The sequence below is a fragment of the Pipra filicauda genome, unplaced genomic scaffold (assembly GCF_003945595.2).
Source record: "Pipra filicauda isolate LSUMZ 115617 unplaced genomic scaffold, ASM394559v2 scaffold73_size2923735_pilon, whole genome shotgun sequence".
In the NCBI taxonomy this organism is placed as follows: domain Eukaryota; kingdom Metazoa; phylum Chordata; class Aves; order Passeriformes; family Pipridae; genus Pipra; species Pipra filicauda.
The window spans coordinates 535399-561728 of record NW_024104909.1 but is presented as its reverse complement, the minus strand read 5'-3'; the positions used below and the strand labels follow the sequence as shown (position 1 = coordinate 561728).

Genomic DNA, 26330 nt, shown 5'->3' with positions numbered 1-26330 from the left:
CGTGCGGCAGGGCCAGCCTTCCCCCGGCACCAAATCCGGGTCCTGGATGCCAGCACGAGGGCTGTGAGGAGAACGGGAGTTCCCGGGGGTGTCGGCCCGCGGACTCTGCAGCCGCAGCTCTGCTGCTTCAGCTGAGAAAAAAAAAAATCAACACCACCCCCCCCCCAAGAAATTCTGAGGTGAAAATCCAGCTCTAAGGGGTTTCCGAAGCCGCTCATCTCACCTTCTTCCCAACTTCACCTACTTTAGGAATTCGTTAAGTCCTGACGCCGTCAGGGACACCCTCTGCCCTGGCCCAGATTACGCGGTGTCGTTTCTGGAACTGGCGCAGCTCCACAGCAGCACAAGCTGCAGGGAACGGAACGGATGCACAGGCAGGACTTCAGTGCAACCCAGACCCCACCGAGCCACCTGTAGAAGGGACCATGGTCCAGGGGCACTGAACACCTCCAGTTTTGCTGCTGCTCCACACGGTTGTATTTTTCCCAACGTGTGGTGTGCAGCATTCAGCCCTAGACCAGCTCAACAACGTGGGCTCTCTGTATATTCTGCTGGAGGACCAATGCCAGCAACGTACCAAATAATCACGACACTCAACGTTAAAATAACACACTGCCATAAGCAAAGTTACTGTATTTCTACTTTTTGTAAGAGTCCCTTGTTTATTCTGCCCCATACTGGATGAGAATGTCCCACGACAGCCACAGAGAAGAGAAATGTTTAGGTATGAAAACGACTGTGTATCTAATAAAGCAGTAATTAGACAAAAGCACTACTCCTACTTGGCTAGACAAGGAAAAATCTTTCCCACGGACATTTTAGCACAGGAGTCAGCTTGTTCAATACAGCACAGCCACCAGTCTTAACCTTTCTTATTCATACAAAGAGCAGCGGGGCAACTGCAAAATGGGACTATCATGAAATTTAAAGATGGTCACAGCACCCATTTCTGTTACCCTTTCATCTCTGCTCCCTTCTCCAGATCAGACATTAGATTCAGCTGCTTGGGTTTAACAGGAAAGGTTGTATTTTCAGAACGTAAGCAGACCAATTTCAACAGCACAAACTTCGCCCTGGTAAGCTGAGGAGCTATTTTTATCAGAAAGATTAAAGGCAGCTAAAACTTACCCTGACAAAAGGAGTTGCTTAACATCACCGCATCAAAGCATCGAGAGAAATATAAACAAGGATGAGCAGTTGCTTTCTGCCGAGCGTTCGGGGCTGCCACCAGACCCTCGGGTACGGGCATTTGCAGGCTGGGAGCTGAACTGCTCAGCAGCAGAACGGCCCAGCCGGGCCCGCCGCGGTGGCTGTGAAAGCACTGAAAGCACGTCCCCGCCGCGGCAGCCGCAGCACCCAACGGCACGGGGTGACCACTGCAATTACAGTGCTGTTCACCCACACACAGCTCGCTGCTCATCCAGGCAACGAGGCTCAAACCCACCTCCCCAGGCTCCTCCAGTCACAAAAGCCCCTTTCCAGGCTGCGGCAGAACTTTTTCATTTAAGCCTCGGCATCAGGGAGCCAGCCTGGTTTAGGTCCAGGGCAGGTTTTTGACAGCAGTCACTATTCAAACTATGTGTATCACCTGCTACAACGCACAGAAACCACCAGGGATGCTTCAACAAGCAGCACTAAGTGCTGGCAACAAACCTAGAAGTGCTTTTCCTAAAAAAATAAAAAAAAAAATCTCTGAGTGAACAAACATGACCCACACTGTCCGCAGAGAGAGATTTTTGCCTGTGGAACACGAGGGTGACAACAGAACTCCACGGACACACTTGTCCAAAATACAGCTTGGGGTTTGCCATCCCAGTGCCCAGAGGCCCCCTCAGCCCTGCAGAACTTTCTGCAGATGCTGGAGTTCACACATCCAGCACTGCACAGAGCTCACCGAGACGCACGAGAACTTGCTGAACAGGACGTAATTAAGACTGAAGCATTCCAGAACAGACCAAGTGAACTTCAAAAAAGAAAGAAAAAAAATAAATCCAAGGCACCTCTTCAAACATCTTTCACTGGCTACCAGGAGAGCCTAAGATGTCTAGCTGAAGACTTAAAGAAAAACTGTATTTAACCTGAGTTACTGTGTAGCGTTTCACAGCAACTTGTGTATCAGCCTCCGTATATTCCACTGCTTCCACGAAAGGGATTAACGTGGTTCAATCACAAGACCTCACCTAGATATTCCCTTACAAGTCTTACTCTCGATACTGTTTCTTTCTCGCTTGTTTCATTTATTTGTAGGCTGAAAAGAAAAGGATACTATAAAAACCCCTAAAGGACACCTAACAACTATTGCCAAACGCAGATTGAGCAAGCTGAAAAAAACCACAGAATTTATCAGCTCAATTATAGTAATAATTTTTTCAGTCTATGGAAACACAGCAGGCATAGCATGATTAACTTATCACTGTCCCTTTCACAAGATTCATTAATCTCTGAAAGCAGAAATGCAAGTCCAACACACTTCGTGTTCCTCAGAAACCACTGTTTCAGTGATTGAAACAGTGGGAACACCGGGAGATGTCGGTCCACACACACATGCTCTTGTGCACACACGTGTGTATTTACAACAGGCAGGCGCTGCTGGAAATGAAACATTTTGATGCACCTTATTATCTACAAACCCATCACAACCGAAGTACAAGGCACGCCAGAGAGACTACACACAGCCCGACTGCCAGGCTGCCGGGCATTTCGTCACACAACCAACCCCACAACTTCAATTATTATCTGCAAATCGTTTGGGTTTTAAAGGAAAAACGCTCGGGACCGTTTGAGCCAAGCGCTTTAAACCTGAGTCACAGGTGGGGAGGCAAGGAAAAAAAAAAGAGCAAAGTATTAGCTGGGGCGTGGAATTAGATGGTCTTTAAGGTCCTTTCCAACTCAAACCATTCCATGATTAAGAAGCTGTTAGGGAGGTTTTATTCCGTTTTTATTGCTACATGTGTTGCATGTAGGGGCACAGTGGAAGAGCCTGTATAGGGCTGCTAGCAGTGGGTTTTCAGGAGTACATAAAAACCCTGACCACCCTTCCATGAAGCCACCTTCAGCTTAGATTTAGATTAGATATCAGAAAGAAATTCTTCCCTGGGAGGGTGGGGAGGCCCTGGCACAGGTTGCCCAGAGCTGTGGCTGCCCCATCCCTGGAAGTGTCCAAGGCCAGGCTGGACGAGGCTTGGAGCAACCTGGGACAGTGGAAGGTGTCCCTGCCCATGACAGGGGGTTGGAACGAGATGAGCTTTAAGGTCCCTTCCAACCCAAACCCCATTCCACGATTCTACAATAAGCAGGATGGTCAGCCCTTCTCCTTCCCTACCCGCACCCCACTCACCTGCACACCCCCATCATCCGAACTAGGGAGCTAAAAACGAGGACGACGGAGGAAAAGAAGGGGAAACCCGACTCAAAAAAACGCCTTTTCCAACCGCTATTTATAGCCGGGACGGTACTTGGCGTACGGGTCCCGCCCGGTAACTTCGACTGCAGGAGGCCCAACCCACCCCCGCCGGGAACCGCGGCAGGGCGGGCGGGCCCCCCAGCCCCCCCCTCCGGCGGGGCGGTCGGGAGTGTGTGTGTGTGGGGGGGGAACCGCCGTGGAGCCCCGCCCGAGCCACCCCCGCGGCCTTACCTGTGCTATCGCTGGCGGAGAAGCCCGGCGAGTTGAGCTTGGCTCGCTTGGGGTTGGGCGGCCCGTCGAGTAAGTTCTCCGCCATGGTGGCCGAGGCGGCGGAGCCGGTGATCGTTGTCGGGGGGTGCCCCGGGGGGGGGGCCGAGCTCGCTGTCCCCGCTCCTCCGCCGCTCGGGAACCCAACAGCGCCGCTCAGTGCCCGGCCGGCCGCCCCCGCTCCCCCATGCCGGGCCGCCGCAGGCCGCAGGGAGGAGGGCTCGGGGCGGGGAGCGAAGGGCCCAGCGCCCCCTCCCTGCCGGCCGCGCTCCTCCCGGGCGCTCCCCCCGCCGCGGTGCCCGGATGGCGGCTCAGGCCGTCACTCGGGGCGCATTCCGCCCCCCCACACGCTCCCCTCGCCTCGCCCCGTCCCCTCCCCTCCGCGGCGGCGGCTTCGCCCCGGCCCCCGCCCGCCGCCCGCCCGCGGCCGAGGTAGGGGAGGGAGGAGGGAGGAGGGGGGGGCGAGAAGAGAAGGGGGGGGGCGGCAAAAATTAAAAAAAAAAAAAAAAAAAAAAGGAGAAAAAATCGTCAGAAAGCGGAAAAAACCGCGCCGACACCCCCACGAAAAAAACCGCCCCAAAACAATGAGCGCGGCGCGGCGGCGGCGGCGGCGGCGGCGGCTCCCCCCGGTCGCGGCGGCGGCGGGCGGTTGGCTCCGGGCGGCTGCGCCCCTTGCTCGGCTCGAGCCGCCCCCCCCCACCACCGCTGTGCGCGTCGGCGGCGCTCGGCGCGGCTGCCCCGTGCGGCGGTGGGGCGGCCCCGCTGCCCCCGGCCCGGCCCGGCCCGGCCCGCTCCGCCCGCGCCGCGCTCCGGCTCCGCGACAAGATGGCGGCTGTTGATTCCTCAATTAAAAAAAAAAGTTTTTTTTTCTCTTCTCTTTTCCAGAGCCCTCGGGGGCGGGGCGGGGGCGGGGCCTGCGCGCTGCGTCAGCGCGCTCGCGGGCGCGGCCCCGCCTTCCCCCCCCCTCGTCCCTTCCCTCACCGCCCCCCCCCGCCGGAAAGGCGCGCGCGCGGCGGCGGAAGCGCCCGGCGTCGTCCTCAGTTGCTCCGCTGAGGGGATCGGGGATGGAAGGGGAGGTATGGGGGGGTAAAGGGTCTCCGGTGGCGATCCCGCCCCCCAGACCGCGCCCTCGTTGTGCGCGGCGGTGGCCCCCCCAACCCGTCCGAGGGGTCCCGCCTCGGTCTATCCTGCTTGGATCCTGTCGGGGCTCCTCCTGTCGGGGCTCCTCACGCAGTACCCCAGAGCGTCCCCTCTTCGTCCCTCACAGCGGCCCCTCGGATGCCTCAGGGCTGCCCTTACAGTGTCCCCTCTCAGTCTCGCCTCAGTCCCTCTCAAAGTGGCTCCCCAAGTCGCTCGCCTCGGTCTCTCCTTGCTCCTGTCAGGGCTCCCCCCACAGCTGCCCTCTCATAATGTCACCTCTCCGTCTCCCCTCAGATGTCCCCTCCTCAGTGTCCCCTCCTTATGTCCCCTCAGATATCTCAGAGGCCCCCTCACAGCATCCCCGCTCAGTCTCCCCACGGTCCCCTCTTCCCTCCTCAGTCCCCTCACAGTCAGCCCCACAACTCCCCCTCCCAGGTGGTTCAACACCCTCGTACAGTGTCTGTTCCCTCTCAGTTTCCTCTCAGTTCTCTCAGATTCACCCCCCAAGTCGCTTGCCTCGGTCTCTCCTTGCTCCTGTCAGGGTTCCCCCCTCAGCACCCCACAGCTGCCCCCTCACGGTGTCCTCTCTCCACCTCAGCACCCCTCAAATATCTCAGTGCCCCCCTCACAGTGTCCCCTCCAAGTCTCCCCACAGTCCCTCCTTCCGCTCTCAGTCCCCTCACAGTCACCCTCCAAATCTCTCCTCTCATTTCCCCCTCTCAGTCTCCTCTCAGTCCCCTCAAAGTGCCTCCCCCCAGGTCTCTTGCTCACTCTCCTGCTTGCTCCTGTCAGGTGCTCCCCCCTCAGCACCCCACAGCTGCCCCCTCAGTCTCCCCTCTTCTCAGTGATCCCCTCACAGCGTCCCCTTTCCATCTCCCCTCAGATGTCTCAGTGCCCCCCTCACAGTGTCCCCTTCAAGTCTCCCCACATTCCCCCTTCCCCTCTCAGTCACCCCCACAAACCCCCCTCTCAGTCCCACTGTAGATGGCTCAACACCCCCTCACAATCCCCCCTCCCAGTCTCCTCTCTCAGTCCCACCATGGACATCCCTTCTCAATGCCTCCCTCACAGCCACACCCCTCACAGCATCTCCTTTCAGTCACCCCTAGTCCTCCCAGTTTCCCCTCTCAGTCCTCCTACAAATGTCCCCTCTTGGTCTCCCCTCACTGCAACTCCCCTCACAGTCTCCCGTCTCAGTTTCCCCTCAGTTCCCTCTCTCAATCAGCCCTTGCAGTCCCATCACAAATGTCCCCTCTCAGTGTCCCCTCACAACCTCCCTTGCCAAGCTCCCCCCTCAGTGCCCCCATTTCCCCCCACGTGCCCTCAGAGCAGCCCCACGTGAGGGCAAATCTCCAGTGGGAGCTGACCCACTCTCACAACAAACCCAGCCTCACTTTACAAACACCTTATGCTCTGTCTAGACAGACCTCCCCAGCCCAAAACAGGTTTAGAAGACTGGTGCTCACATACTTCCATGGATTTCCATACTGGTTCCCAACCTGAGAAGCAGGTCGTATAAGCCCTGGTGACGTGTGTGGCAGCAGAGCTACTTGTACCCAAACTGGTTGCTTGGGGCTGTTTTCATCGCCTTTGTGCCGGAATGTCCTCGAAGGGCAGCCTCAACGGGAGGAGAGGCTGGAGAAGGGCACTGAGACAATCCCCAGGATGTGTTGATGAGCTCCATAAGCCGAGGTGGATTCATCACCAATAATGTATTGGTTTAAAGGAGATCCATAATGACATCTTCTTTTGCAAAGAGTAAGTCTGCCTTTTGTTTACTGCAAAACTGGAATTCATTGCATTTACTTCTACATTTACATGCATTTCATTACATTTACTTGCAAATTCTGTATTTATTTACATGGTGCCTGTCCTTGCTAAGGTCTGGCTGTAATCACGTGGAGGTCTCTCACAGGCCTCTGCTTCTGTCACTGTATTACTCATTAGTTACCCAAGTAAGGGCTCCCTGGTGCTGCCTGCTATAATTGCCTTCAAAACCAGCGAGTTCCCATCTGTTTCAGGATGTCTTGGTGTGGGACAGGGTTCAGTGTCCCACAGTGGCTCCAGACATGAGAGCAACAGCTCTCGTCCAGCAGTGTTTTACTGTGATAGAAGGCATTTATCCCAGTTTAGGTGAAGGGAATACATTTTGCTGTTGGAGGTGAGGGGTGGGAGTCAGGTCAGATGTCAGGCACAGCTGAGGACAGCAGTGCCCTTTGCTGGCTGCTGCTTCGATTTTTTAACAAGTTTGGTTGGTGTATTTCGAACTGCAGCTTGGATCACTTCTTGTGTTTGCTTTGCCCTTTACAAATTGGGCAACCTGGAGCAGTGAAAGCTGTCCCTGCCCAGGGCAGGAGGGTGGAATGAGGTGGGCTTTAATGTCCCTCCAACCCAAAGCAGTCTGTGATTCTATGATTACATCACTTGTGGAATTGCTGGAGCAGCTGACACCAGGAGCCCCCATAGCACTTAGCTCCCCTGATGACCCCCTTCCCTGCTGCTGCTCTAACTCTGCAACTCTGGCATGAAGTCAGGATGGACAGATCCTGAGTGGTCCCACAGCTACCTCCTGGCTCCAAGAGGTTCGTGCTGCCTGGTGCTGGGCAACACACCGATGTCACACCAGCACTGTGACTCTGACCACACAGCCACTGAGCAAGGGACTCCGACAGCCCCAGTGCTGTGACAGGAGCTGCTGTGTTGGTGCCTGAGAGGGAAATGCCACGTACTCAGCGTTGGGAACGGGGAGCAGACCAGAGGAGCAGACATGGAGGGTGTGGTTCCTCTTCCATTAGTTTGGGAGAACTCTTCCATCTTTACAGCAAGAGCCAGGCTTGCCATGTTGGGGAAATCAGAGCGGGGCTGTGAGTCCCAGGAACAGAGTGGAAGGGCAAGGAGGTGCTTTGGAGAGAAGGAATTCTTTCCCTGAGGCAGTGAGGGCAGAGGAGGAGGATCCTCTTGCTGCTGGGTCCTGCAGCTTCTCTGTGACATGATGTCCCCTCAGGATGGCCTCAATTGCCCCCTGCCATGAGATCTGAACAGCACCGGGTTGATGGCAGGAGGGAGAGGAAGACTTTGCCTGTTATCCACTGCCCCCAGAAACAGGACTATGATTAAATACCCCAAAAACCTAGGAGTTCTGCAGCGCCCAGGGTACCACAGCCCTCTGGTACCAGTATTGCAGGAGTCAGACGGCCTGAACCACTGGCAAACGCCGAACACGGAATGAGCTCAAACAGAGTAGGAGGATTTTGTGAAAAGAAACTCTTTGAAAGACACCACGTAACAAGCACACCAGGATTCCCAGTTTGGACCCCAGTGCACGGCTCCCTGCTGCCCCAGCTGATGGCTAAGCCCTTGCTTGGATTCCTGCAGCCTTCATCCACGGTGCTCGGGAGGCAGGGTGAAGCAGGTGCTTAATGGATAACTCCTTTATTCAGGGACTAGTTCCAAGAGAAATTGCATAATAAAATCTGCACTGCTGCAGACTTCCTGTCTCCAGAACTAAGATGCTTAAAGACACAGCTCCCGAGATCCTACCCTCCTTCCCCACCCAAAACATGGAAGTATCATTTCTATAGCTTGTGACCTCAAAACCTTACAGCCAAACAATTAGCAGTGTTTGAATAACTTCTGAGGAGCTCTGCCCTGTAACTTGTAGTCACTGTGGCATCATCAGAGCAGTTCTCAATGGGAATGGGAGTCTGTTTTTCCTGGTAATGTTATGTCCCAGCACCTGGATGCATTACCATCCCCGTGTGCTGCCAGAGCTGTCCCAGGGAAAAGAGAAACCCAGAGCCTGTTGTCTCCTCTCCCCTCGGCCGCCGCAGAAGGTGCTGCCTATTCTTTCTCCAAGCACGTCTGGTTACACACACCCTGCACTCATGGGATTGTGGAGCAACTTTCTGTGAAATAACTGTTGTTTCTGGCTTCTGATTTTCACTGTATGTGTGAATTCCGTGGTGCTCAGGAAGTGGTGGTAACCCGGGACCGCAATCACAGCGCTGTTCTGTGTTTAGCCCTGTGTCTGTGCACTTCTGCAAACCCTCAGCTGCTTGGGCTGCGGAGCTTAACGCACATCCCAAAGGGTCTCCTTGCTTCATTTGATGCAAAAAAAGTGGTTTTTGCAGGTGGCTGAACATGTTCTGTAAGTGCCATCCTGTCATCTAATGCTATCAGGCACTAGTCAGATCTGATTCTGATTCTGCTCTGCTTTTCAGTATGTATTCATTAATTCAAAGCCTTTTCCTACCTACTTGTTGAAAGAGTCTAGTGGGGACTGGATGCAGACTTGGACATTACTGTGAACTGCTCAAATTCCTGTCTATCAGCTGGCAAGCCCATCCTCCCTACAGGCACAACTCAGATGTAGAGGAATCTCCCATGTAACAAGTAAGGCTGTCTCACAGAAGTGAGAATAACAGTTCAGGAAAAACATGTAGTCTTCTGTCATCAGCATAATCAAATCTATCACTCAGAGGTGTCCTTCTTTCCTATGTCCCAACTGTGAAGCCTTTTTGCTGGAGTTGGCCTGTATTTTTGCCATGACCAACAAACTATTAAGAAAAATTTGTATAAATCTGTCTTTGCACTCTCACTCTGGGTTGTTGCTTGATAAATCATAGTTTGCACTTTGCCTGAGAGACAACAGTCCATTTGCTTTATTTTTAAGGTCAAATTGCTCTGAAAAATGTCTGTCTTTGGGCTGTGCTACGTTATGGTTTCTCGTCCATCTGATACCAGCTCGCACCCTGCCCCACAGTCAGTTTAAAAATCATATTTCTAGCCATAAAATAGTGAGTTCACTTTTAGCAGTTGCAATTAGTGGTTTGTGGGTGGTTTCAGCCAACACGGGCCAAAAGAAAGACATGGAACTTTTTTTCCCCTGCAGATTACGGTGAAAGATCCCTTCCCCGAGCACACAGAAAGGCAGGATGCCCATAGATACACTCTGACCATTTGTGAGGGGAAGATTTCTGTGTTTCCCACCTCCCTGCCTTGTCCTTCAGTTAAAGGTTTGGCCTTCCCCATCACACCATCAGGAGGAGGGTGCATCAGCAAGCTCTTCAGGTGCTGCTGCTCACACCTTGGCATGAGGTGAATCCCAGATAAAAGGCAGTCCAAGTTCAGGTGCTGAACTGTGAACTCTGGCAGCGAGCACTGATCACAGTTCCCTTCTGGATCCCCACAGGATCCACCTCTTGCCTGAACCCATATCTTGGAGAAAGACCTCGTCCTTCCCACGAGGCTGGTGCCTCCCTCCATTCGTTCTCCTGTTCTCTCCTGGCAGCTCAGAGCAGTGATGTGTCAGCATCTTCAAACCTGGGGGAGTGGGTGATTCCTCGTCCCTTGAAAGGTGTCTCCAGACTCCTCCTCACCCATTTCTGCCCTCTGCTCTTCCCACCATGGCAGAAGAGAGACAAGACCAGTACCTTCCAGTACCTGAAGGGAACTTATGGGAAAGATGGGGCAGGACTATTTACAGGAGCATGTGGTGACAGAACAAGATGGAATGGGTTCAAACTGACAGACAGTAGGTTTAGATATTAGGAAAAAAATCATCCCTGTGAGGGTGGTGAGGCCCTGGCACAGGTTGCCCAGAGCAGCTGTGACTGCCCCATTCCTAGAGATATTCAAAGCCAGGCTGGACAGGGCTTGGAGCAACCTGGGCTAGTGGAAGGTGTCCCTGCCCATGGCAGGGGTTGGAACGAGATGAGCTTTAAGGTCCCTTCTAATCCGAACTATTCTATGATTTTAGGATCAAGGGCTCAGCATGTTTGACCACACTAAGCATTGCTCCTTTTGATCCAAGGCCATCCTACCATCTATTAACTCATTTGGACACACTGCATATGTCTTTTGTGGAGGTAATTCATTACTATAAATCTCAAAGTTCAGGTATTTTTCTCTCTCTGCATATAGCTTTCATTTTTTTAGTGGTAGCAGTGCTCACAGCAATGCAGTGACTTCCACGTAAGTGTCTGGGATGACATTTGGAAACGCCCTCCCTGCGTTCTGGCTGACGGTCCTTATTTTTTGCTGCAGCAAAATCTGGTGTTCCCAAGAAAACTCTGCCCAAGCTCATAATCTCACCACCATCCTGTGAGCAAAACTCTGCTGAGCCACTGCAAAGCCAGACCATGGGGACACTGGTGGCATTTCTCCCTGCTCTGCCATTGTTGTGGCTGGTGGAGGCAGCTACAACAGCACAGCTCTGCAGTTCCTCCTGCTCCATTCAGCCTTGCCTCTCCTCTTCTTGCTGTCAGCCATGGCTTCAGTGCAAGGCTTTGGTGATCTCTAGGAGCTTCATTCCCGGGAAATTCTCCATACCTTATCAATGTCAATCTTGGCTCCCCCACCAACCTTTAACCTTTTGCTGTGGGTTCAATTTTTAAAAAACTTTATTTCTCATCAGAGACTGTTGAACTCCCAGAGTCACCCAGAGAGCAACTCCAAGCTCCTTTGCAGCATCAGCCTCTCTCCATCGCCCAGGTTAAAAGCCAGCTGTGAAATGTTTTGGATTTAGGTGGCAGACAGGTCCCTCACCTTCTGTGTTAGGCTCCAAGGGTCAACTCTGCCCAAGTTCTTGGAGAAAGGTGCAGCCTCAGAGGTGGCTGCCCTGTCCTTGCTCAGGCACTGCCACGTGCTATCACAGAATCATGGAATGGTTTGGGTTGGAAGGGACTTTGAGGATCATGCTGTACCACCCCCTGCCATGGGCAGGGACACCTTCCACTAGCCCAGGTTGCTCCAAGCCCTGTCCAACCTGGCCTTGGACACTTCCAGGGCTGGGGCAGCCACAGCTTCTCTGGGCAACCTGTGCCAGGGCTCCTCACAGGGAAGGATTCCTTCCTGCAGACTGTACACTCCTCCCAGGGAGGAAAGGGCCCCCAGCGGTGGCCAGGAAGCCTTTCTGGAAAACTGTCCTGCTGAACCAGTTCCAATTTGTATGAAATTCTTCAATATTCATCAGGGCAGGGAGCACACTGAGTTGGGCTGACAGGGGGAATACATTAACTGCCAGTTTGTGCCTCCACCCTCTCTCTTCCTCTACCACAAGGTGTTTTGTTTTGGACAAAGAAAGGGCAACTTCCAAGGAGTTCAGAGCTCAATGCTGTCTGGTTTGGGACCAGTGGAAAGCGGGACCTGGCCCAGTCCCACATTGCCCCACAAGTCGGATGATGATGGCACTTTCCCTCCTTTTTCTAGCAGATAACAAGTTTGTGGAAAACTACTTTATTCAGGTGGGTAACTCCGGAGTATTCAGGGATTCAGTGAGTATTCAGAAACCCCCTGAGGTTTTAGTTTTTGGAATTCGGAAAGCGCTGAAACCTTCTGATCTATTAATTGATAAAGAAAACACTTAATTTCCATGCTGTGTGAGCAAAGCTTTAAAAACAGCTTTTACTTCTGAAACTGAGAAAATGAAAGAAGTAAGAAAGGACAAAGTGACATCAATACACCAATCCACCAACCTTCCCCTCACAGAATTTTTCACATCAGTTTGATTCAAACCAAATTCCTTATTTTTTCTTTTTATGGCAACAACCAGTTCAAAGGCCCCACTGTTTCTCCAGCCCCGTGGTTCTCTCAGAGAGCTCCTTGGGTATGGTCTGGCTCTCATGCATCATCCTGCCGGATGCTTCTTGCATCCCTCCTATCACCTTGTTTCAGCTGCCTGAATCACACCTGGAATCTCCTGGGTGCCCAGCATAGAGCCAGACCCAAACTCATCCTGGTGGTCAAATCCAGAGTTTCTCCCATCACAGCATGAGGGCTTTAGCTGGAAAACTTTTTTCCAGCAGAAATCACCTTTCTCCATAAGTTTGCACAGTGCCTAAACAGTGGGCTCAGGTGAAAGTAGAAACAACTATTGTCATTGTATCTTCTAGCTCGTAGAATCATGGATTCACAGACTGGTTTGGGCTGGAAGGGACCTTAAAGCTCATCTCATTCCACCCCCTGCTCATTCCACCCCATTCCACTAGACCAGGTTGCTCCAAGCCCCATCCAACATGACCTTGAACCCTTCCAGGGATGGGGCAGCCACAGCTTCTCTGGACAACCTGTTTGGGTTAAGGGGATCAGAGCAGGGCAGCAGAGTGGCTGTGGTGGTGGTAATAATCAGCACAGGAAAAACTGGGATCATTTCCACTGGAAAATCTGTGTGAGAATGACTCCAGTGAGGTGCCCGACTGTTGTTTCAAGGTTATCAAAGAAATGATCACCCTCCCAGCTGTGATGTCCCACTCTGTGACATTAATGGCAGGGAAATTTAAAGCCGAAGGAATGTCTTGGCACAGTATGTAATTTGCCTGGGGAAATTAGTTTCAAAAAGGATCAGAAAGTTAAATACTACTGCTGAGCTTAAACGAAGGTGAATAATTTTATAGCCAAAATAATATTTTTCTACGATAAATTATGTAGAAGGCGAGAGTAATAAAATGTCATGCTCCAGGGTATAAAACAATCCCTGTAAAGGTCAGGAAGCTCTTTTAACATACCTGCACATACCTCCAGATGCATTTTAATTTGTTTGGATTTTGTGTCCTTGATTGGACATGATACTTGTCTCGCCTGAAGTTCCTCAAGGCCAAACACCTCGTTGGGTGGACAGAGAAACCTTCCCCAGCTCCCCCAGGATATTGCTCCATCCTTTTAAGCATGAGGTGGAAGATTGTTACACATATCACTCCTGTCCCATTCCTGCAAGACTTGGCATTGGTGGCATCTCACCCTCTGACTTGTGACTCCACAATTTTGCTGTTACAACACTGCCTCTGATTACATCAGGATTAACTTTTCAGCCCAAGCTGTCCACCCTGGGCATGATGCTTAATTCCTGCAATGTGGAGTTCCACAGTGTGGCTGTTGATGTTCTCTGTGCTTTGGTCTTGGATCATCCACAGCACATTCGGCGTTAAGAAGAGAAACTCCCTTTTTTCTTGCCTTTCTTCCTGCCACACATCAGCCATTAAAGCTGATCCCAGCCTTGTGCTCAGCAGGGGAGTGGAGCCAGAGCAGCTCCGAATCACCCAGCCTGGAGGTCCCATCATTGCCATCCTGTAGTGGGGCTTGACAAACTGCTGCAGCTCATCTCAGTCCCCCAGCTCCTCCACATCCAGTGTACTATTAAATATCCATTAGGTACTACTAAACAACCCCAAGCAATAAGTTTGGCCCCTCAGTCAGGTCAGCTCCGCTCTCCGTGGCCCAAGCCCACATCTCCCTGCTTACCTGAAGGCTTCTCAGCTGCCTGCCAGGTTCCTCTACACAAGACAACATTTGGTGCTCATTCAGGGCAATTTACTGGGCTGGTTTGAATATGAGAGCTCTGAAATTTATTTCACACTTGTGAAACGAACCCAGACCCAGCCTCTTCACAGCGGCTGTCAGTGATGCTTGCAGCATCCTGCAATCCTGGGTGGAATTTGCTTGTGAGCTTTGTACAGTTACCCTCTGGGAGAGAGAAAATAGGGGAGAATTCAAGCTAGGAAAGGCAATTTACATTATTGAAGTGTTAAAGCAGGACAGAGCTGTTATCTCAAACCTAAAAGCAGCCAAAGACTTTGTAAAATACAGGATTTTCATAGAATCATAGACTGGGTTGGGTTAGAAGGAACCGTAAAGCTCATCTTGTTCCACCCCTTGCCATGGGCAGGGACACCTTCCACTAGCCCAGGTTGCTCCAAGCCCCGTCCAACCTGGCCTTGGACACTTCCAGGGCTGGGGCAGCCACAGCTTCTCTGGCCAACCTGTGCCAGGGCCTCCCCACCCTCCCAGCCAAGAATTCCTTCCCAACATCCCATCTAACCCTGCCCTCTGGCAGTGGAAATCCATTGCCTCTTGTCCTGTCACTCCGGGCCCTTGTCCCAAGTCCCTCTCCAGCTCTCTGGAGCCCCTTTAGGCACTGGAAGGTACAGAAGACAGATCACCTGAGGCATCTGCAAAGAGGTACCAGTAACCACTGCAGTCATGACATGGGCCTGGTCTCCCCCCAGCCTTCAATCGGAGATGCCCAGAATGATCTTTGCCTCTTCCAGAGCAACGGCAGCTCCATCTCCTCCTTCTCCACCTCTCCTTGAGCGAGCGGTGACCCTCTGCACCTGCAGGCCAGCGCGAGTTCCCCCTGTGACACTGTGACATCTTCAGAGCTGTGGTTATGAACCTGCGTCATCTGTGCCCAAACCAACAAAAATACATCCCCAAACTGTCTGGCTTTGTATTTTCCTGGAGTTTGAGTCCAGTTGAAGGCATTAGACCATTTTTTCTATATTTTTGGATGCCACAAGTCAGTGCATTTCGGGTGAACATGGAGCCCTGTCACTCAGGTGAGACTAAAGCCTCAAGAGAGCAGAGCTACTGTCTGACAAGATGGGAAGCCACGAGGTGCCAGCACAGCCCCGGCGCTGCCAGGGAAGGTTTCAAAGTTCACAGCACCAGCCTGGTGCTCCAGCCTGAAGGAAGGGGGACAATCCAGGCACCCCAAACCCCCTCCCTCCCCAGCTGGCACAGGGCACCGAGCTCGCAGACTGAGTGATCTCACAGCGCTTGGGCAAGGCAAGAAATCCTCGTTGCTTCCCCTCCCAACTCCCCACTTGCAGGCTGAGCCCTCCCTCCCAGACACTGATTTAAAGACGTGCAGTTGAAAATGAGCTAATTTTGCTTTAAAGGCTGCGAGCCCCGACACAGGCACTGCACCCCTTGCCTGCTGTCACAGTGCACAGAGACTGTCACTGCGAGAGAGCGGCGCCTCATTTCAAGGTTGAATTTGTCCAGCTTCAGACCCTGGGACATTTACCTCCCTAGAAATAATGTGGGGATGCTGTAGTCCATTATAGCAGAGCTGTCACTTGATCAGATCTCTGGACAGGAGCTTGGTTTTTAACACCCTGATGTCCCCACATACCTCCTTCTTTGTACTCTTTTTTTTTTCTTAGACATTAAGGAAACCATATTTTATTTTCAGGCTTTTCCATGCAACTGCGAGGACCAGATACTCCTCTTAAATGACAAGAGCTGAGAATCTTGTGCGCTTGCATGACCACAACGATTTTAAAAACTCCTTTAACTAAACCACTGCCCAGGTTTTACGGAAGACGCGCGAGGCTGATGTACGTGCGGGCTGCTGACACCCAGCGCAGAACACGCGGGCTCCAAAGCACCTCAAATTATCTCCTGCTGGCTTTTGAAGATACGTCTCCACCCTCCATTCAGAATGACAACTTTTGGCAACAACAAGAAAACAGAAATGACAGATGGTAACAAAATCTGGTACACAAACATGACAGTAGGCAGTATAATGAACATTTCACCCACTCCTTCATTTATGCTAATCGGTGCTTTTGAGCAACCGGAATTGTTCTGCCAGACAGCCGCGGATCTGAAGCACAGCAGAGCAAATCTCAGAGGGCCACCAACCTGAAGCCAGGGTAAAACCTACCAAGTGACTCGTTGTGAATTGAATTAAAGTACCACTAAACTCCAGCCTGCTCTGGCGGACACTGAAAAATCCCCCCGCTCCCAAAAAGCACATTGACCTCTCCTCCTGCCTGAAACTCCTGCCCGGAAAACACCACGTCCACAAAATAGAGGCAGTCCGGTCTTCCTGCTACCCAAAGCTCCACCAAAACTCAGAGGAACCATCAAAACTGAGAACTAGCAGCCTTGCAGTCGGTACATACTGTGATAACAAAATGTATTTGCTTTGGCGATGAAAAATTGCCTCTAAAAAGCCCCTTTCTCCCAGATTCAGCTCTCTGGGATGGACTCTGTCCCCACAGGAAAATGGTTACTCTTCCCTTTGAAACCCACTTATCTCACGCTGACATTCTCAGTGGAAGGTGCTATGTCACCCACAGACCTCCTTTTATTTCCTATAAAAATGTAAATCAGCCTATTTTTTCCCCCCAACAACCTTATGTAATGAGCAGTGTTCTCGCTCAATCATTTTGAAGATGTGCTTTAGCCTCTATTTTATGCAGGAATCTGTTGAGACTGAAACCATTCCTCTCCTCTTCCTGTATTTCAGTGCTTGCAATAGATGGAGCTGATGCAAAGCTCTGTCGCTGTTTCTGGGGTGGGCAGGATCTGGAGACATCTCAGAGAGCAACAGCAACACCCTTATAATCTCCCGAGGGTATAAAATAATTCTTCTCATAAATAAATTGCCAGTGCTTTCAGGAAAAAAGGGGCAACCTTGAGCAATTGCCCCCAGAGCCGGCTGGGGTGTGTAATTGTACAAAACTGGGTATATTTGTAATTATAAATGGGGTCCTCTGTGATGAACATTTCCAGACACTGCCCTTGTGGGTCCCAATTTTCCTTTGCTTACAGTGCTGTCAAACATAACCCATGGCAGATGAAACATTCTCTTCTGGGGCAGAATCACAGTGAAAACTCACAAGAAAAAGAGCAAATTTTGGCCAAAACATTTCAGTTGCTTTTGAGGTGAAAACCCCCACTGTATGATCCTGGTGCGCTTCCAGTAACCAGGTCTGTGCTCAGCCCCAGGAGAAGGGGCTGGAGATAATTTTTATGTCAGCAGTTCATCTGATCATAGAATCACAGATCTCCCATTGTGCTCATGAAGATCCACCCAGATTTCTCCAACGTAGAGAAAACTTTGCTTTTCCTGCCTTTTTTCTTATCCCTTTGTCATTTCCTGCCCTGGGTGAAGCATCCCGACCTGTTTAGTTGTTCCTTGGGTGGAAACTACTCCATTTCTTTAATTATCCTTGTTGCCTTCCTCCTTCTCTCCTGGCCCTTCTGAAAGCAGGTTGCCCAGAGAAGCTGTGGCTGCCCCATCCCTGGAAGTGTTTGAGGCCAGGTGGGATAAGGCCTTGAGCAACCCAACCGAGTGGGAGATGTCCCTGCCCATGGCAAGGGAGGTTGGGACTAGATGATCTTTAAGGTCCTGTCCAAGCCTTAATGTTCCATGATTCTATGATTTGGACTCCAATGCTCCTCCCCAGCTGGACTGTGCCTGGGCCAGCTCCCAGCCCACACCCCATCTCCATCAATGGCACTGAGACATTGCTCAGTCTGGCTTTCCCAGACCTGATCCCACCTCAGACCAAAGCCCTTTCATAGTATAGTTTGGGTTGGAAGGGACTTTGAAGATCATCTTGTTCCACCCCCTGCCATGGGCAGGGACACCTTCCACTAACCCAGGTTGCTCCAAGCCCCGTCCAACCTGGCCTTGGACACTTCCAGGGCTGGGGCAGCCACAGCTTCTCTGGGCAACCTGTGCCAGGGCCTCACCACCCTCCCAGCCAAGAATTCCTTCCCAATATCCCATCTAACCCTGCCCTCTGGCAGTGGAAATCCATTGCCCCTTGTCCTGTCCCTCCATCCCTTGTCCCAGGTCCCTCTCCAGCTCTCTTGGAGCCCCTTTAGGCACTGGAAGGGGCTCTCAGGTCTCCCCAGAGCTGCCTCTTCTCCAGGCTGAACATCCCCAGCTCTCCCAGCCTGGCTCCAGAGCGGAGTTGCTCCAGCCTTCAGAGCATCTCTGTAGCCTCTTCTGGACTCGCTCCAGCAGTCCCACATCCTTCTCATGTTGGGAACCCCAGAGCTGGAGGCAGCACTGCAGGTGGGGTCTCACCAGAGCACAGCCCACCCTCACCTTGCTGCTCCTCTTCTGACGATGCAGGCCAGGACATGGTTTGCTTTCTGGGCTGCCCCTTCAATCTGTAGGTACAGATGGCATCTGTTAAAAGATAAGCAAATCCTAATTTGTTTTGTTTTGTTTTGCTTTTAGGGTTTTTTTCAAGGGTTTGCACAGACACAGAGGCTTCTCATCCCCTACCACCCATACTCCCCTCTTCATTTTCCTGGTGTCAGAGTTAGGAAGCCACACATGATGTTCCTTCTCTCCAAGACCTGGTGAACTGGCTGGTAGGTCGTCTGGTGAGAAGGGATCTGTCCTGGGATGCTGTGAAAAGGTGGGAGCTTCTGCCTGTTGTTTGCCACGGAAAAGGGAAGATGTCTGCATTCAGCTGCTGCTGATACCAGGAACACCAGCTCAAACCCAGGAACACCAGCTCAAACCCAGGAACATCAGCTCAAACCCAGGAACACCAGCTCAAACCCAGGAACATCAGCTCAAACCCAGGAACACCAGCTCAAACCCAGGAACATCAGCTTGGGACGGTGCTGCTCCAATGCTGCTGTGGCTGCAGGAGGCTTCACCCCGTGTCCTTGGCAGCCCAGGTGTGTTCACAGGGGTCCCCCAGCCTGAGGTCCCCGGGTGCCCTGGTGCTGCCCAGCCACGGACACCCAGCTCTGGCACGGGATGCGTGGGGCACAGGGGCCGGGATGTGGTGCTGGGTGGTCTCCGTGGCTTTGCTGCAGCTCCTGGGGCCAGAACCCCAACAGCCTCCAGCCCTGCCGGGGCCGTCCCCACATCCCGGCTCGCTGGACACACTCAAAGTTCACGGTGCTATAAATACCCGGAGCAGGGCGCCAGTGCTCCCGGCCGGGTGGGGGGGCTGAGAAAACCCGAAGGGGTTTCGTTGCAATTAACCCTGTGGGTGCACAAGTCCTCTCTGTGCGGTTTGAGAAAGAGGAATCCTCCGATTCAAAATGTTTCTAAAGCCAGAAGAGTGCAGCAAACTCCTTCTGTGGGTTGATTCCTGCTGCAAACAGCCCTGGGATAGGTACTGGGATTGGAGGAGCGCAGGAGGCTGCAGGACAGCACAGGGAATGGGTGGTTTGTGGCCAGGAACATCCACAGTGTGACCCCCCAGCTTGGGCAGATCCTCGTGCTGGGGACACGGTGATGTGGGGCCAGCATGGCTTGTGTTGTCCCCTAAAGCAGAGGCTGCCTGTGCACCTCTCACTGCCCTCAGAGCCCAGGCTGGTGCTGCACAGCCCCACACCCTGCCCTGTACGGCCCCATACACTACAGTCCTTTACCCCCGAGCCTGCCCCGTGTCCCTGGCCCCATGTGCAGGTCTCACTCCCAGCAGAAGGGCTAAAACTTGTTGAAAATCCCAGAGTGCCACAGAAATGCCCTAAATCAGGACAAGCTCCATCGCTGGCTCAGGGACAGCCCCAAAACATGGAGTCCCCAGTGGTGTCAGGTCACCTGAGGCACAGCACAGTGCAGTGAGGTGTGAAGGGGCTCTCTCTGGAAAGCCAAACACATGGGGAGACCCCCACCACCCTACTCGAGGCTGTACAGAGCCCTTTCACGGTGCCAAATGTGTCTTTTTAAGCATTTCTCTCACAAACTCTACTCTGCTGGGTTGAGGGGCAAGACAGTCTCCAAGGAAGAGCCTCTTCCCCCTTTCACCCTGTTCAGAGCATGGGAGATGGAAAGCTCAGAGCAATGGCAGAGGACAAGCCTGCAGAGCAGAGCCTGATGAGCTGTCTGTGACCTTGTGGCTCCTGCTGGGGCTGGACACAACTCAGTGCACACATGGCTCAGGACCGAGCAAGGTCCTTGTCACCGAAGGTCTCACAGCACCCAGGGCTGATCCCCAGCTCCAGCGGGGCCGGGCTGTCCCGAGCACAGGGCCGGACGTCCCCAGGGTCTCGCAGGGGAATCTCATGGGCCTGCTCAGGTCACAGTGCCCAGCTGACCCTGCCACCAGAACAACCTCATTTCAGCCTCGGAAATGTCACCTTTCGTGTCCCTTTGGGCCAAGCAAAGGCACATTCATCACTTCACTCTCCATCATTTCCCTCTCCTCCCCATCACCGCAGTTCCACCTTGGTGCTGCGGGATGCCACAGCTCTTCCCCACACTTGACCGGTATTTTGTGTTACTCAGGTCGTATCTCCTCCTGCCCACAGGGTCCTGCCCCACGGCTGCGCCCTGTGCCCCGTCCCCCATGCTCCCTGTGCTGGCTGCCCCAGGGCTGGTCCCTCCACGCCCCCACGGCCACCGAGTGTGGCATCGCCGGATTCCGTGCCCGGCACGGCACCGGAGCAGAGGAGCCGGAGCCGGAGGCACTAGGGGGAGATAAAGGCCGGGACATGCCGGGCCCTGCGCCCTCGCCAGCCCCTCCTGTCCCCTTGTCCCCAGGGCCACCCTGGTCCCGGCTACTGGCGGGGACAAAGAGGAGAGCTGCAGGTTTCCGCCTGTCACAGTCCCGTTGCTTTGCGGGGTCTTTCCTGGCATCTTCGGTCTCTGGGAAGCACCTCTGGCAACGAGAGGCCTTACGGCATTTACATCTTCATGCAGCAGGTATAACAGCAAGAAACCACCTTTTCCCACGTGCAAAGAGCACAGGGGCACCCCAAAAACTCACCCAGGAGGAAGGAGAACAGCATACAGCACCCAGACCAGGGGCCAGCAGGGAAGGAGGGGTCTGGGGACCCAGCCTGGAAGCAGAGAGTGACACACACTGCTGAGCTGAGCTGGAAGCTCAGCCTGTTGTTGCCCCAACTCCCCTTTCCCAATGCCCCTCAGGTGCACTTGGCATTGGCACAGCCATGACAGCCTTCACAGGACCCCAGCACCAGCAAACTGGGCACCTCCAGGGCTAAAACCATTCCAGGGGACATCTGGCTCTAGGCACCACCCCGATATCACACCAGCTCCTCTCTTCCCATGGATGTTCCCTTCTACAGGGGCTCCCTGCAGCCCCTCTCACCAGAGATGGGAGGATTTCAGATGGGCAGAGTTTGGGGGAGGTCCCAGGAGACAAAGAGCCAAACCAGCAGGACCTGTCCCCAGCAGAGTTGTTTGTGCCCAGCTGGGTCACACAGGGCCCTGTGGGTGCAGCCCTGGCTCCCGTGTCATGAATTGGTGCCAGATGCTGGGCAGGCACAGTGCGAGGGCAGCTCCGTGGGCAGGAGCCATGTGAGGGGGGCACTTCTCCCTTGTATCTTCTATGGATTAGAAAGAAAAGTTACATCTTACCCCGTTTTTCCAGTGTGACTGGCACAGAGTTAACCCAAATACTACTGATAAACGTTTTTATGTTGCCTGTGATGCCATCAATCCATAGTGCCCTTGGGACCTGGGCTCACCAGGCACATCCCTGAGCTCCCCCTAAAAAACCCACACAGCACCTGCCCCCAAACCACCAACCTACCCCAAACTTGTGTTTTCTCTCCCACTCTCCAGTTTGGTCACATCGTGGTACCGCTTCCCCTGCAGCCACATCTCTGATTTGCTCATATTCACAGTTACTTACAGCTCCAGCTCCACAGTTCTCAATACCCTCACTCTTGAACTTCCCATCTGCCGGCGCTGGAGGGGAACAGGGCGGCTGGTAACGCAATCGGGATGTTGGCCTCGGACCAGGAGGCTGGATGCAGAGGGAGGAAGGCAGAGGGGTGCCTGGGGCAGGGTGTCATCTGAGCCCCTGCGGGAACAGGGTGTCTTTGCCTCGATATGAGCTGGCAAGAGCGAGAGGAGGGAAGGAGATCCTCCGTCAGCACTTTGCTATGCGCCGCACTCCCTGTCCCCCACTCCCGGGACACACGGACTCACCGCTGCGGTGGCAGCACACCCATACCCAGGGCTGCTCATCCTGGCTCCTTGCTCCCTCCCAGGCCTGGAAAGTTTCACGGCTTCGTTACAAACACACGCTCAAAGAGCAGAGACTGGGTGCGTCAGTGCTTTTCCCGTGCTGTGAGGTGAGGGAGGTGCACACGGGAGCACCCCATGGCTCACCCCGTGTGCCGAGTGTGCTGACAGAGGCGGCTCTGGCACGATGCTGTGGATATGAAAGAGCTGCAGATTTGTGCTCAGCCCCCAGCACAGCCCCTAAACCTTTTGGAGGCTCTTGTGCAAGTCTGGGGTTTGCACTGTCTCTTAGCCAGTAGCAGATACCCGTGGATTTGCAGCAGTTTTACCTGGAAGTAAAGGCTTATTTTTTCTGGTATTTTTCAATAACATTAAATAAAGACAAAGGGATTGCCTGGGATTGCTTGTGGCACCCAAATCAGGAAGGAGTCGTTTTCTCACCCAGCACTGGGAACAAGAAGGTCATTTATCACCAACTTCAGTGCTCTTACTGCAGCACAGCTTCCCCACTGTGAAACGCATCCTGTGCCACCATGGGACACCAGTCCAGGATCTTGGGCTGCAAACAGGCAGGGATTGGAGTTTGTTTCAATTGTTTCCATGCTGCTGTTTTGCTTTTAGCAAATCATTCCTAAGATGGTGCCATCCTGCTGCATGTTCTACCCATTCAATTCCCATCTCCCAGCTTGGACACAGCCTTTGAAAAAGGACACCTCCAGTGCACCCCCAGCACTAATCCAACCCCTCTTCCCAAAGGCTCCCGCTCACAGGTGCCTCGTGCCAAGCCCAACGTGGTCACTTGTCTCGGAGCGTCGAGTACAAAGCATATGCAGGACAGATGGGTATGAGGCTTATAAGATAATTAAGCATGTTAATGAAGTTCATTTGCATCTAGCTCTTAAATTCCCATAAACTCGGCGAAGCTGGGAAATGAGAATCGCTGCTCGATGCCACAAAGCAGCAAAACTTTAGTTACCAAAAGAAAATGATAATTACCAAGTCGAGACCCAAAGCCATCAAGGCCCAGCCGGCTGCAGCCCCCCAGGCCCCCGTGGCAGAGCTGTGACACTCGATGCCACCGATGTCACTGCAGCGGCCACGGACGTTAACACAGAGTGCTGATGGGCTTTGCTGGACTGAAACAGCACAAAAACAGGGAGAGCAGGGGGAGTTACTGCTCCAGGGAAGGACCTGACACAGAGATGGAGGAAAAGCTCTGAGTGGTGTGAAAAGGAAAGCCCATGGCTGGTGTGGGGAGCCAGGTGAGAGCACCTCCTCTCCACGGGCTGCCTCTGAAGCAGGACCAGGGCAGGGTCCTTTGGTGAAGCCTCAGCGATGGTACAGCAGAGAGAGGCAGGTGGGTACCCCTCAGGCACAGAGGGAGTCCAGGGCTGTGACCAGAGAGAACTGGAACTGCTCCATGAAACTAGGGGAACAGCTGGAACTTGGGGATTGCCAGGGAACACCCAGGAAAACAAGGGTAGGAGCTGAGAGGAGATCTGCCCCACACTCACCTTCCCCAGCACCGGAGCTGGGAGGGCACAGGGGGTCCCCGTGCCCAGCCAAGCCCAGAGGTCACCTGCAAGTTCTCAACTCCCCAGGAAAGCTGAAATATCACCTCCAGTTCAGCAAGGAGGGCACAAGCCAGGCATTTCCAGCCATCCATGGATCACAGACTGGGAGACAGCTCCAGATGCTGCAGCACCTCTCCATCACCCCTGAGCTGATGGTGGTTCCTCAGAAGCAGAGACCCCACAAGCAGCACAGCCGTTGTCTCCCATTGTCCCAGAAAGCCTTTTGGGAACTGCTGTGAAACACATCCAAGAGATGTCTGGGCTTTGTAAGGAAAGTCCCCACGTGAACTAATCAAGCACAGGGTGGATCTTTCAATACACCCAACGTTGGTGTACAACACATCCTGAACAAGAACCAAAGCACAGAGAGAGAAGAAACTTTAACATGGGGTTACCCAGGACAAGACAACGCCAAACTGAACACAGGAAGGCAGGGTTTATTTGAATACCTCGGTAAGATTTATTAAAAATATCCCTTGGCAGTTGACAATCACCATGATCCACAATTGGAACCTGACTGGACAACATTGGAACAGTTTTCGCCTATAACAGAAGGTGAACACCCAGGAACACCACAGCAAGGCCTACACATCCCTACTGGCATCAAACACCTGGGCTGGAACTGAGGAGCACAGGGCAATGCCTGGCTGTGGCACCAATCACACCACAGGCATTACTGTGTGCTCTGATACTTACCTGGGCTGTGGGAAAACCCAACTGTTTAAAATATGGGGAAAAGAATTAATCAGAACCCAGATTCCACCTCTCCATGCTTCCAGGGGGACAAAGCTCTTGGTCTTGCTGCAGCCGAGGGAGAGCATCAAAATGGGAGGTGGGAGGTCTGGCTGGACCCATCCCGATGCTGTGGCTGCCCCGTGAGAAGGGTCCGGTGCCGCAGGACACGATGGCAGTGGGTCGCTGGTCATCAACAAGGAGCAGGATCCAAAGGAAACCTTCACATCTTCCAGCTCAAACCCTGGCTGGGCAAGGGCTCAGGGCTTCATTAGGGGCTTCATTCCCCAGTGAAACCCCATGAACACACGGTGGGAGGCTTAGGAGAGACCCCAAGGGAGGCAGGGGGTGGTTGGCAGGACAGACAGACAGGATTTGCTCTTTGGGTCAGATTCCGATTTTGGAAGCACCAAGGCTCCTCTTCTCAACCAACCACCCCCCCTCAGTCAGTCCTTGCTCTGTGGACACTCACTCTAGAATAAGTGCCTCACTCCCCTTTCCAAGCGGATCGAGCGGATCAGAGTGAGACATTGCTATTCCAGAGCAAACCATCGATGCTCTCTGCTAAAGAGAAAAATAACTACTTCAAATTCATCCCCTGTTCTGGCCAACACAAGCTCCCTGGGGGGAAAAGCTCTGCTGACACCTCCTGCCACAGCTGGCAATGGCCTCCGGTGGCTGCACAGCCCCTTCTCGACACTTCAGAGCTGCACTAAAATGAGGAAAAATCAGGAAGGAGTTGTTTTCTCACCCAGTACTGGGAACAAGAAGGTCATTTATCACCAACTTCATGTGACAAATTCCTTTCACGTCCTAGGTATGTCCCTAATAAAAAATTAACTCGGTGGCTTCATGATTACCAAAGAAACATTGTCAAAAGCCAGATCCAAACCAAAGGGCTGAAAAACCTTCTGTTCCAAACTGTTCCTCTTCCAGACCATGCGCAAAGGGCTGCAGCTGAAGTGGGGCTGGAGCAAAAATACGAAAGCAAACCGATTTGGAGTTGACACAGTGTATTGTGAATTACTTCTCAGCTTTTCTACATCTAAGAGAGCGTGAAATGAGCGTCCGTACAGTGAAACAGTTCAATATACAATTGATTACAGAGCTGCAGATAATACGTTGGATCTATGTACACACAACGCTTAATATTTCACAGATACAACTTTTTTCCATCTCGGTTTTGTCCACAAAGCATTGGCAGAGTATTTACAGCGAGGCCTCTGTGAGGAAGCCCCATCCCCTGTCACAGCCCCGTCCGAAGCTGCTCGAGCAGTGGGTGTAAACAGAGCGGTTCCCTCTTCCTGCAAGGGAGGGACAAGGTGGGGAACATGGGCTGAGCTGGGCAGGAGGGAAGAAATGATGTCCAGCTAACCTGGAGGCTTCAAAACAGTTTGATTTGCCTTTTTAAAAATTTGTAACTGGAAACTGTTCTTGGTTAATTTTCATTTCATAATTCAGTAACGTTTCGATGACGTTCTCAGTTCATGCTTTCTACCCGTCTGTATTTCTGTTCATCCCCACGTGTGCCTGTGCAAGGTCAGGCAGTGCTGAAGCCTTGGGCCAGCACTGAGGCAGCTCCTCAAGGAAGCAGGGGATGCTCAAGGAAACAAGGGAATGCTCAGGGGTCTGTGCTGGCTCCCAGACCCACCCCCTGGCAAACCAAAGCCAACCCTGGTTTCAGCTGATTACTCCAAAAATAATCTCTCTCAGGCTGTTTGTAATCAGGTGC

At 52.9% G+C, this 26330-nt stretch overlaps 2 protein-coding genes and 1 long non-coding RNA gene across 8 annotated transcripts in view; 1 reads left to right on the top strand and 2 right to left on the bottom strand.

Moving 5' to 3' along the window:
* The window catches only part of LOC114003655 (CREB binding protein), a 95057-nt gene extending 90923 nt beyond the window's left edge, over positions 1-4134 (bottom strand). For 4 of the 5 annotated variants that reach the window (XM_039389552.1, XM_027750864.2, XM_039389550.1 and 1 more), the window contains exon 1: positions 3635-4134. In XM_039389552.1, coding sequence (XP_039245486.1) covers positions 3635-3719 — 85 coding nt within the window. In that variant the 5' untranslated portion in view covers positions 3720-4134. The remainder of the gene's footprint in view (positions 1-3634) is intronic. The other variant, XM_027750862.2, reaches the window with a different exon arrangement.
* A 1966-nt stretch (positions 4135-6100) lies between these two features.
* On the top strand, positions 6101-22715 carry LOC120324880. Its single transcript, XR_005566552.1, has 3 exons — positions 6101-6568; positions 15780-16486; positions 18570-22715. It is a non-coding gene; the product is annotated as an uncharacterized LOC120324880 (long non-coding RNA).
* A 1587-nt stretch (positions 22716-24302) lies between these two features.
* ADCY9 (adenylate cyclase 9) overlaps positions 24303-26330 on the bottom strand; it is a 97529-nt gene continuing 95501 nt past the window's right edge. The window contains exon 11 of one of the 2 annotated variants that reach the window (XR_005566549.1): positions 24303-25566. The gene's annotated coding sequence lies outside the window, so the exon portion shown is untranslated. Of the gene's footprint in view, positions 25567-25594; positions 25903-26330 lie in introns of those variants that run through there. The other variant, XR_005566548.1, reaches the window with a different exon arrangement.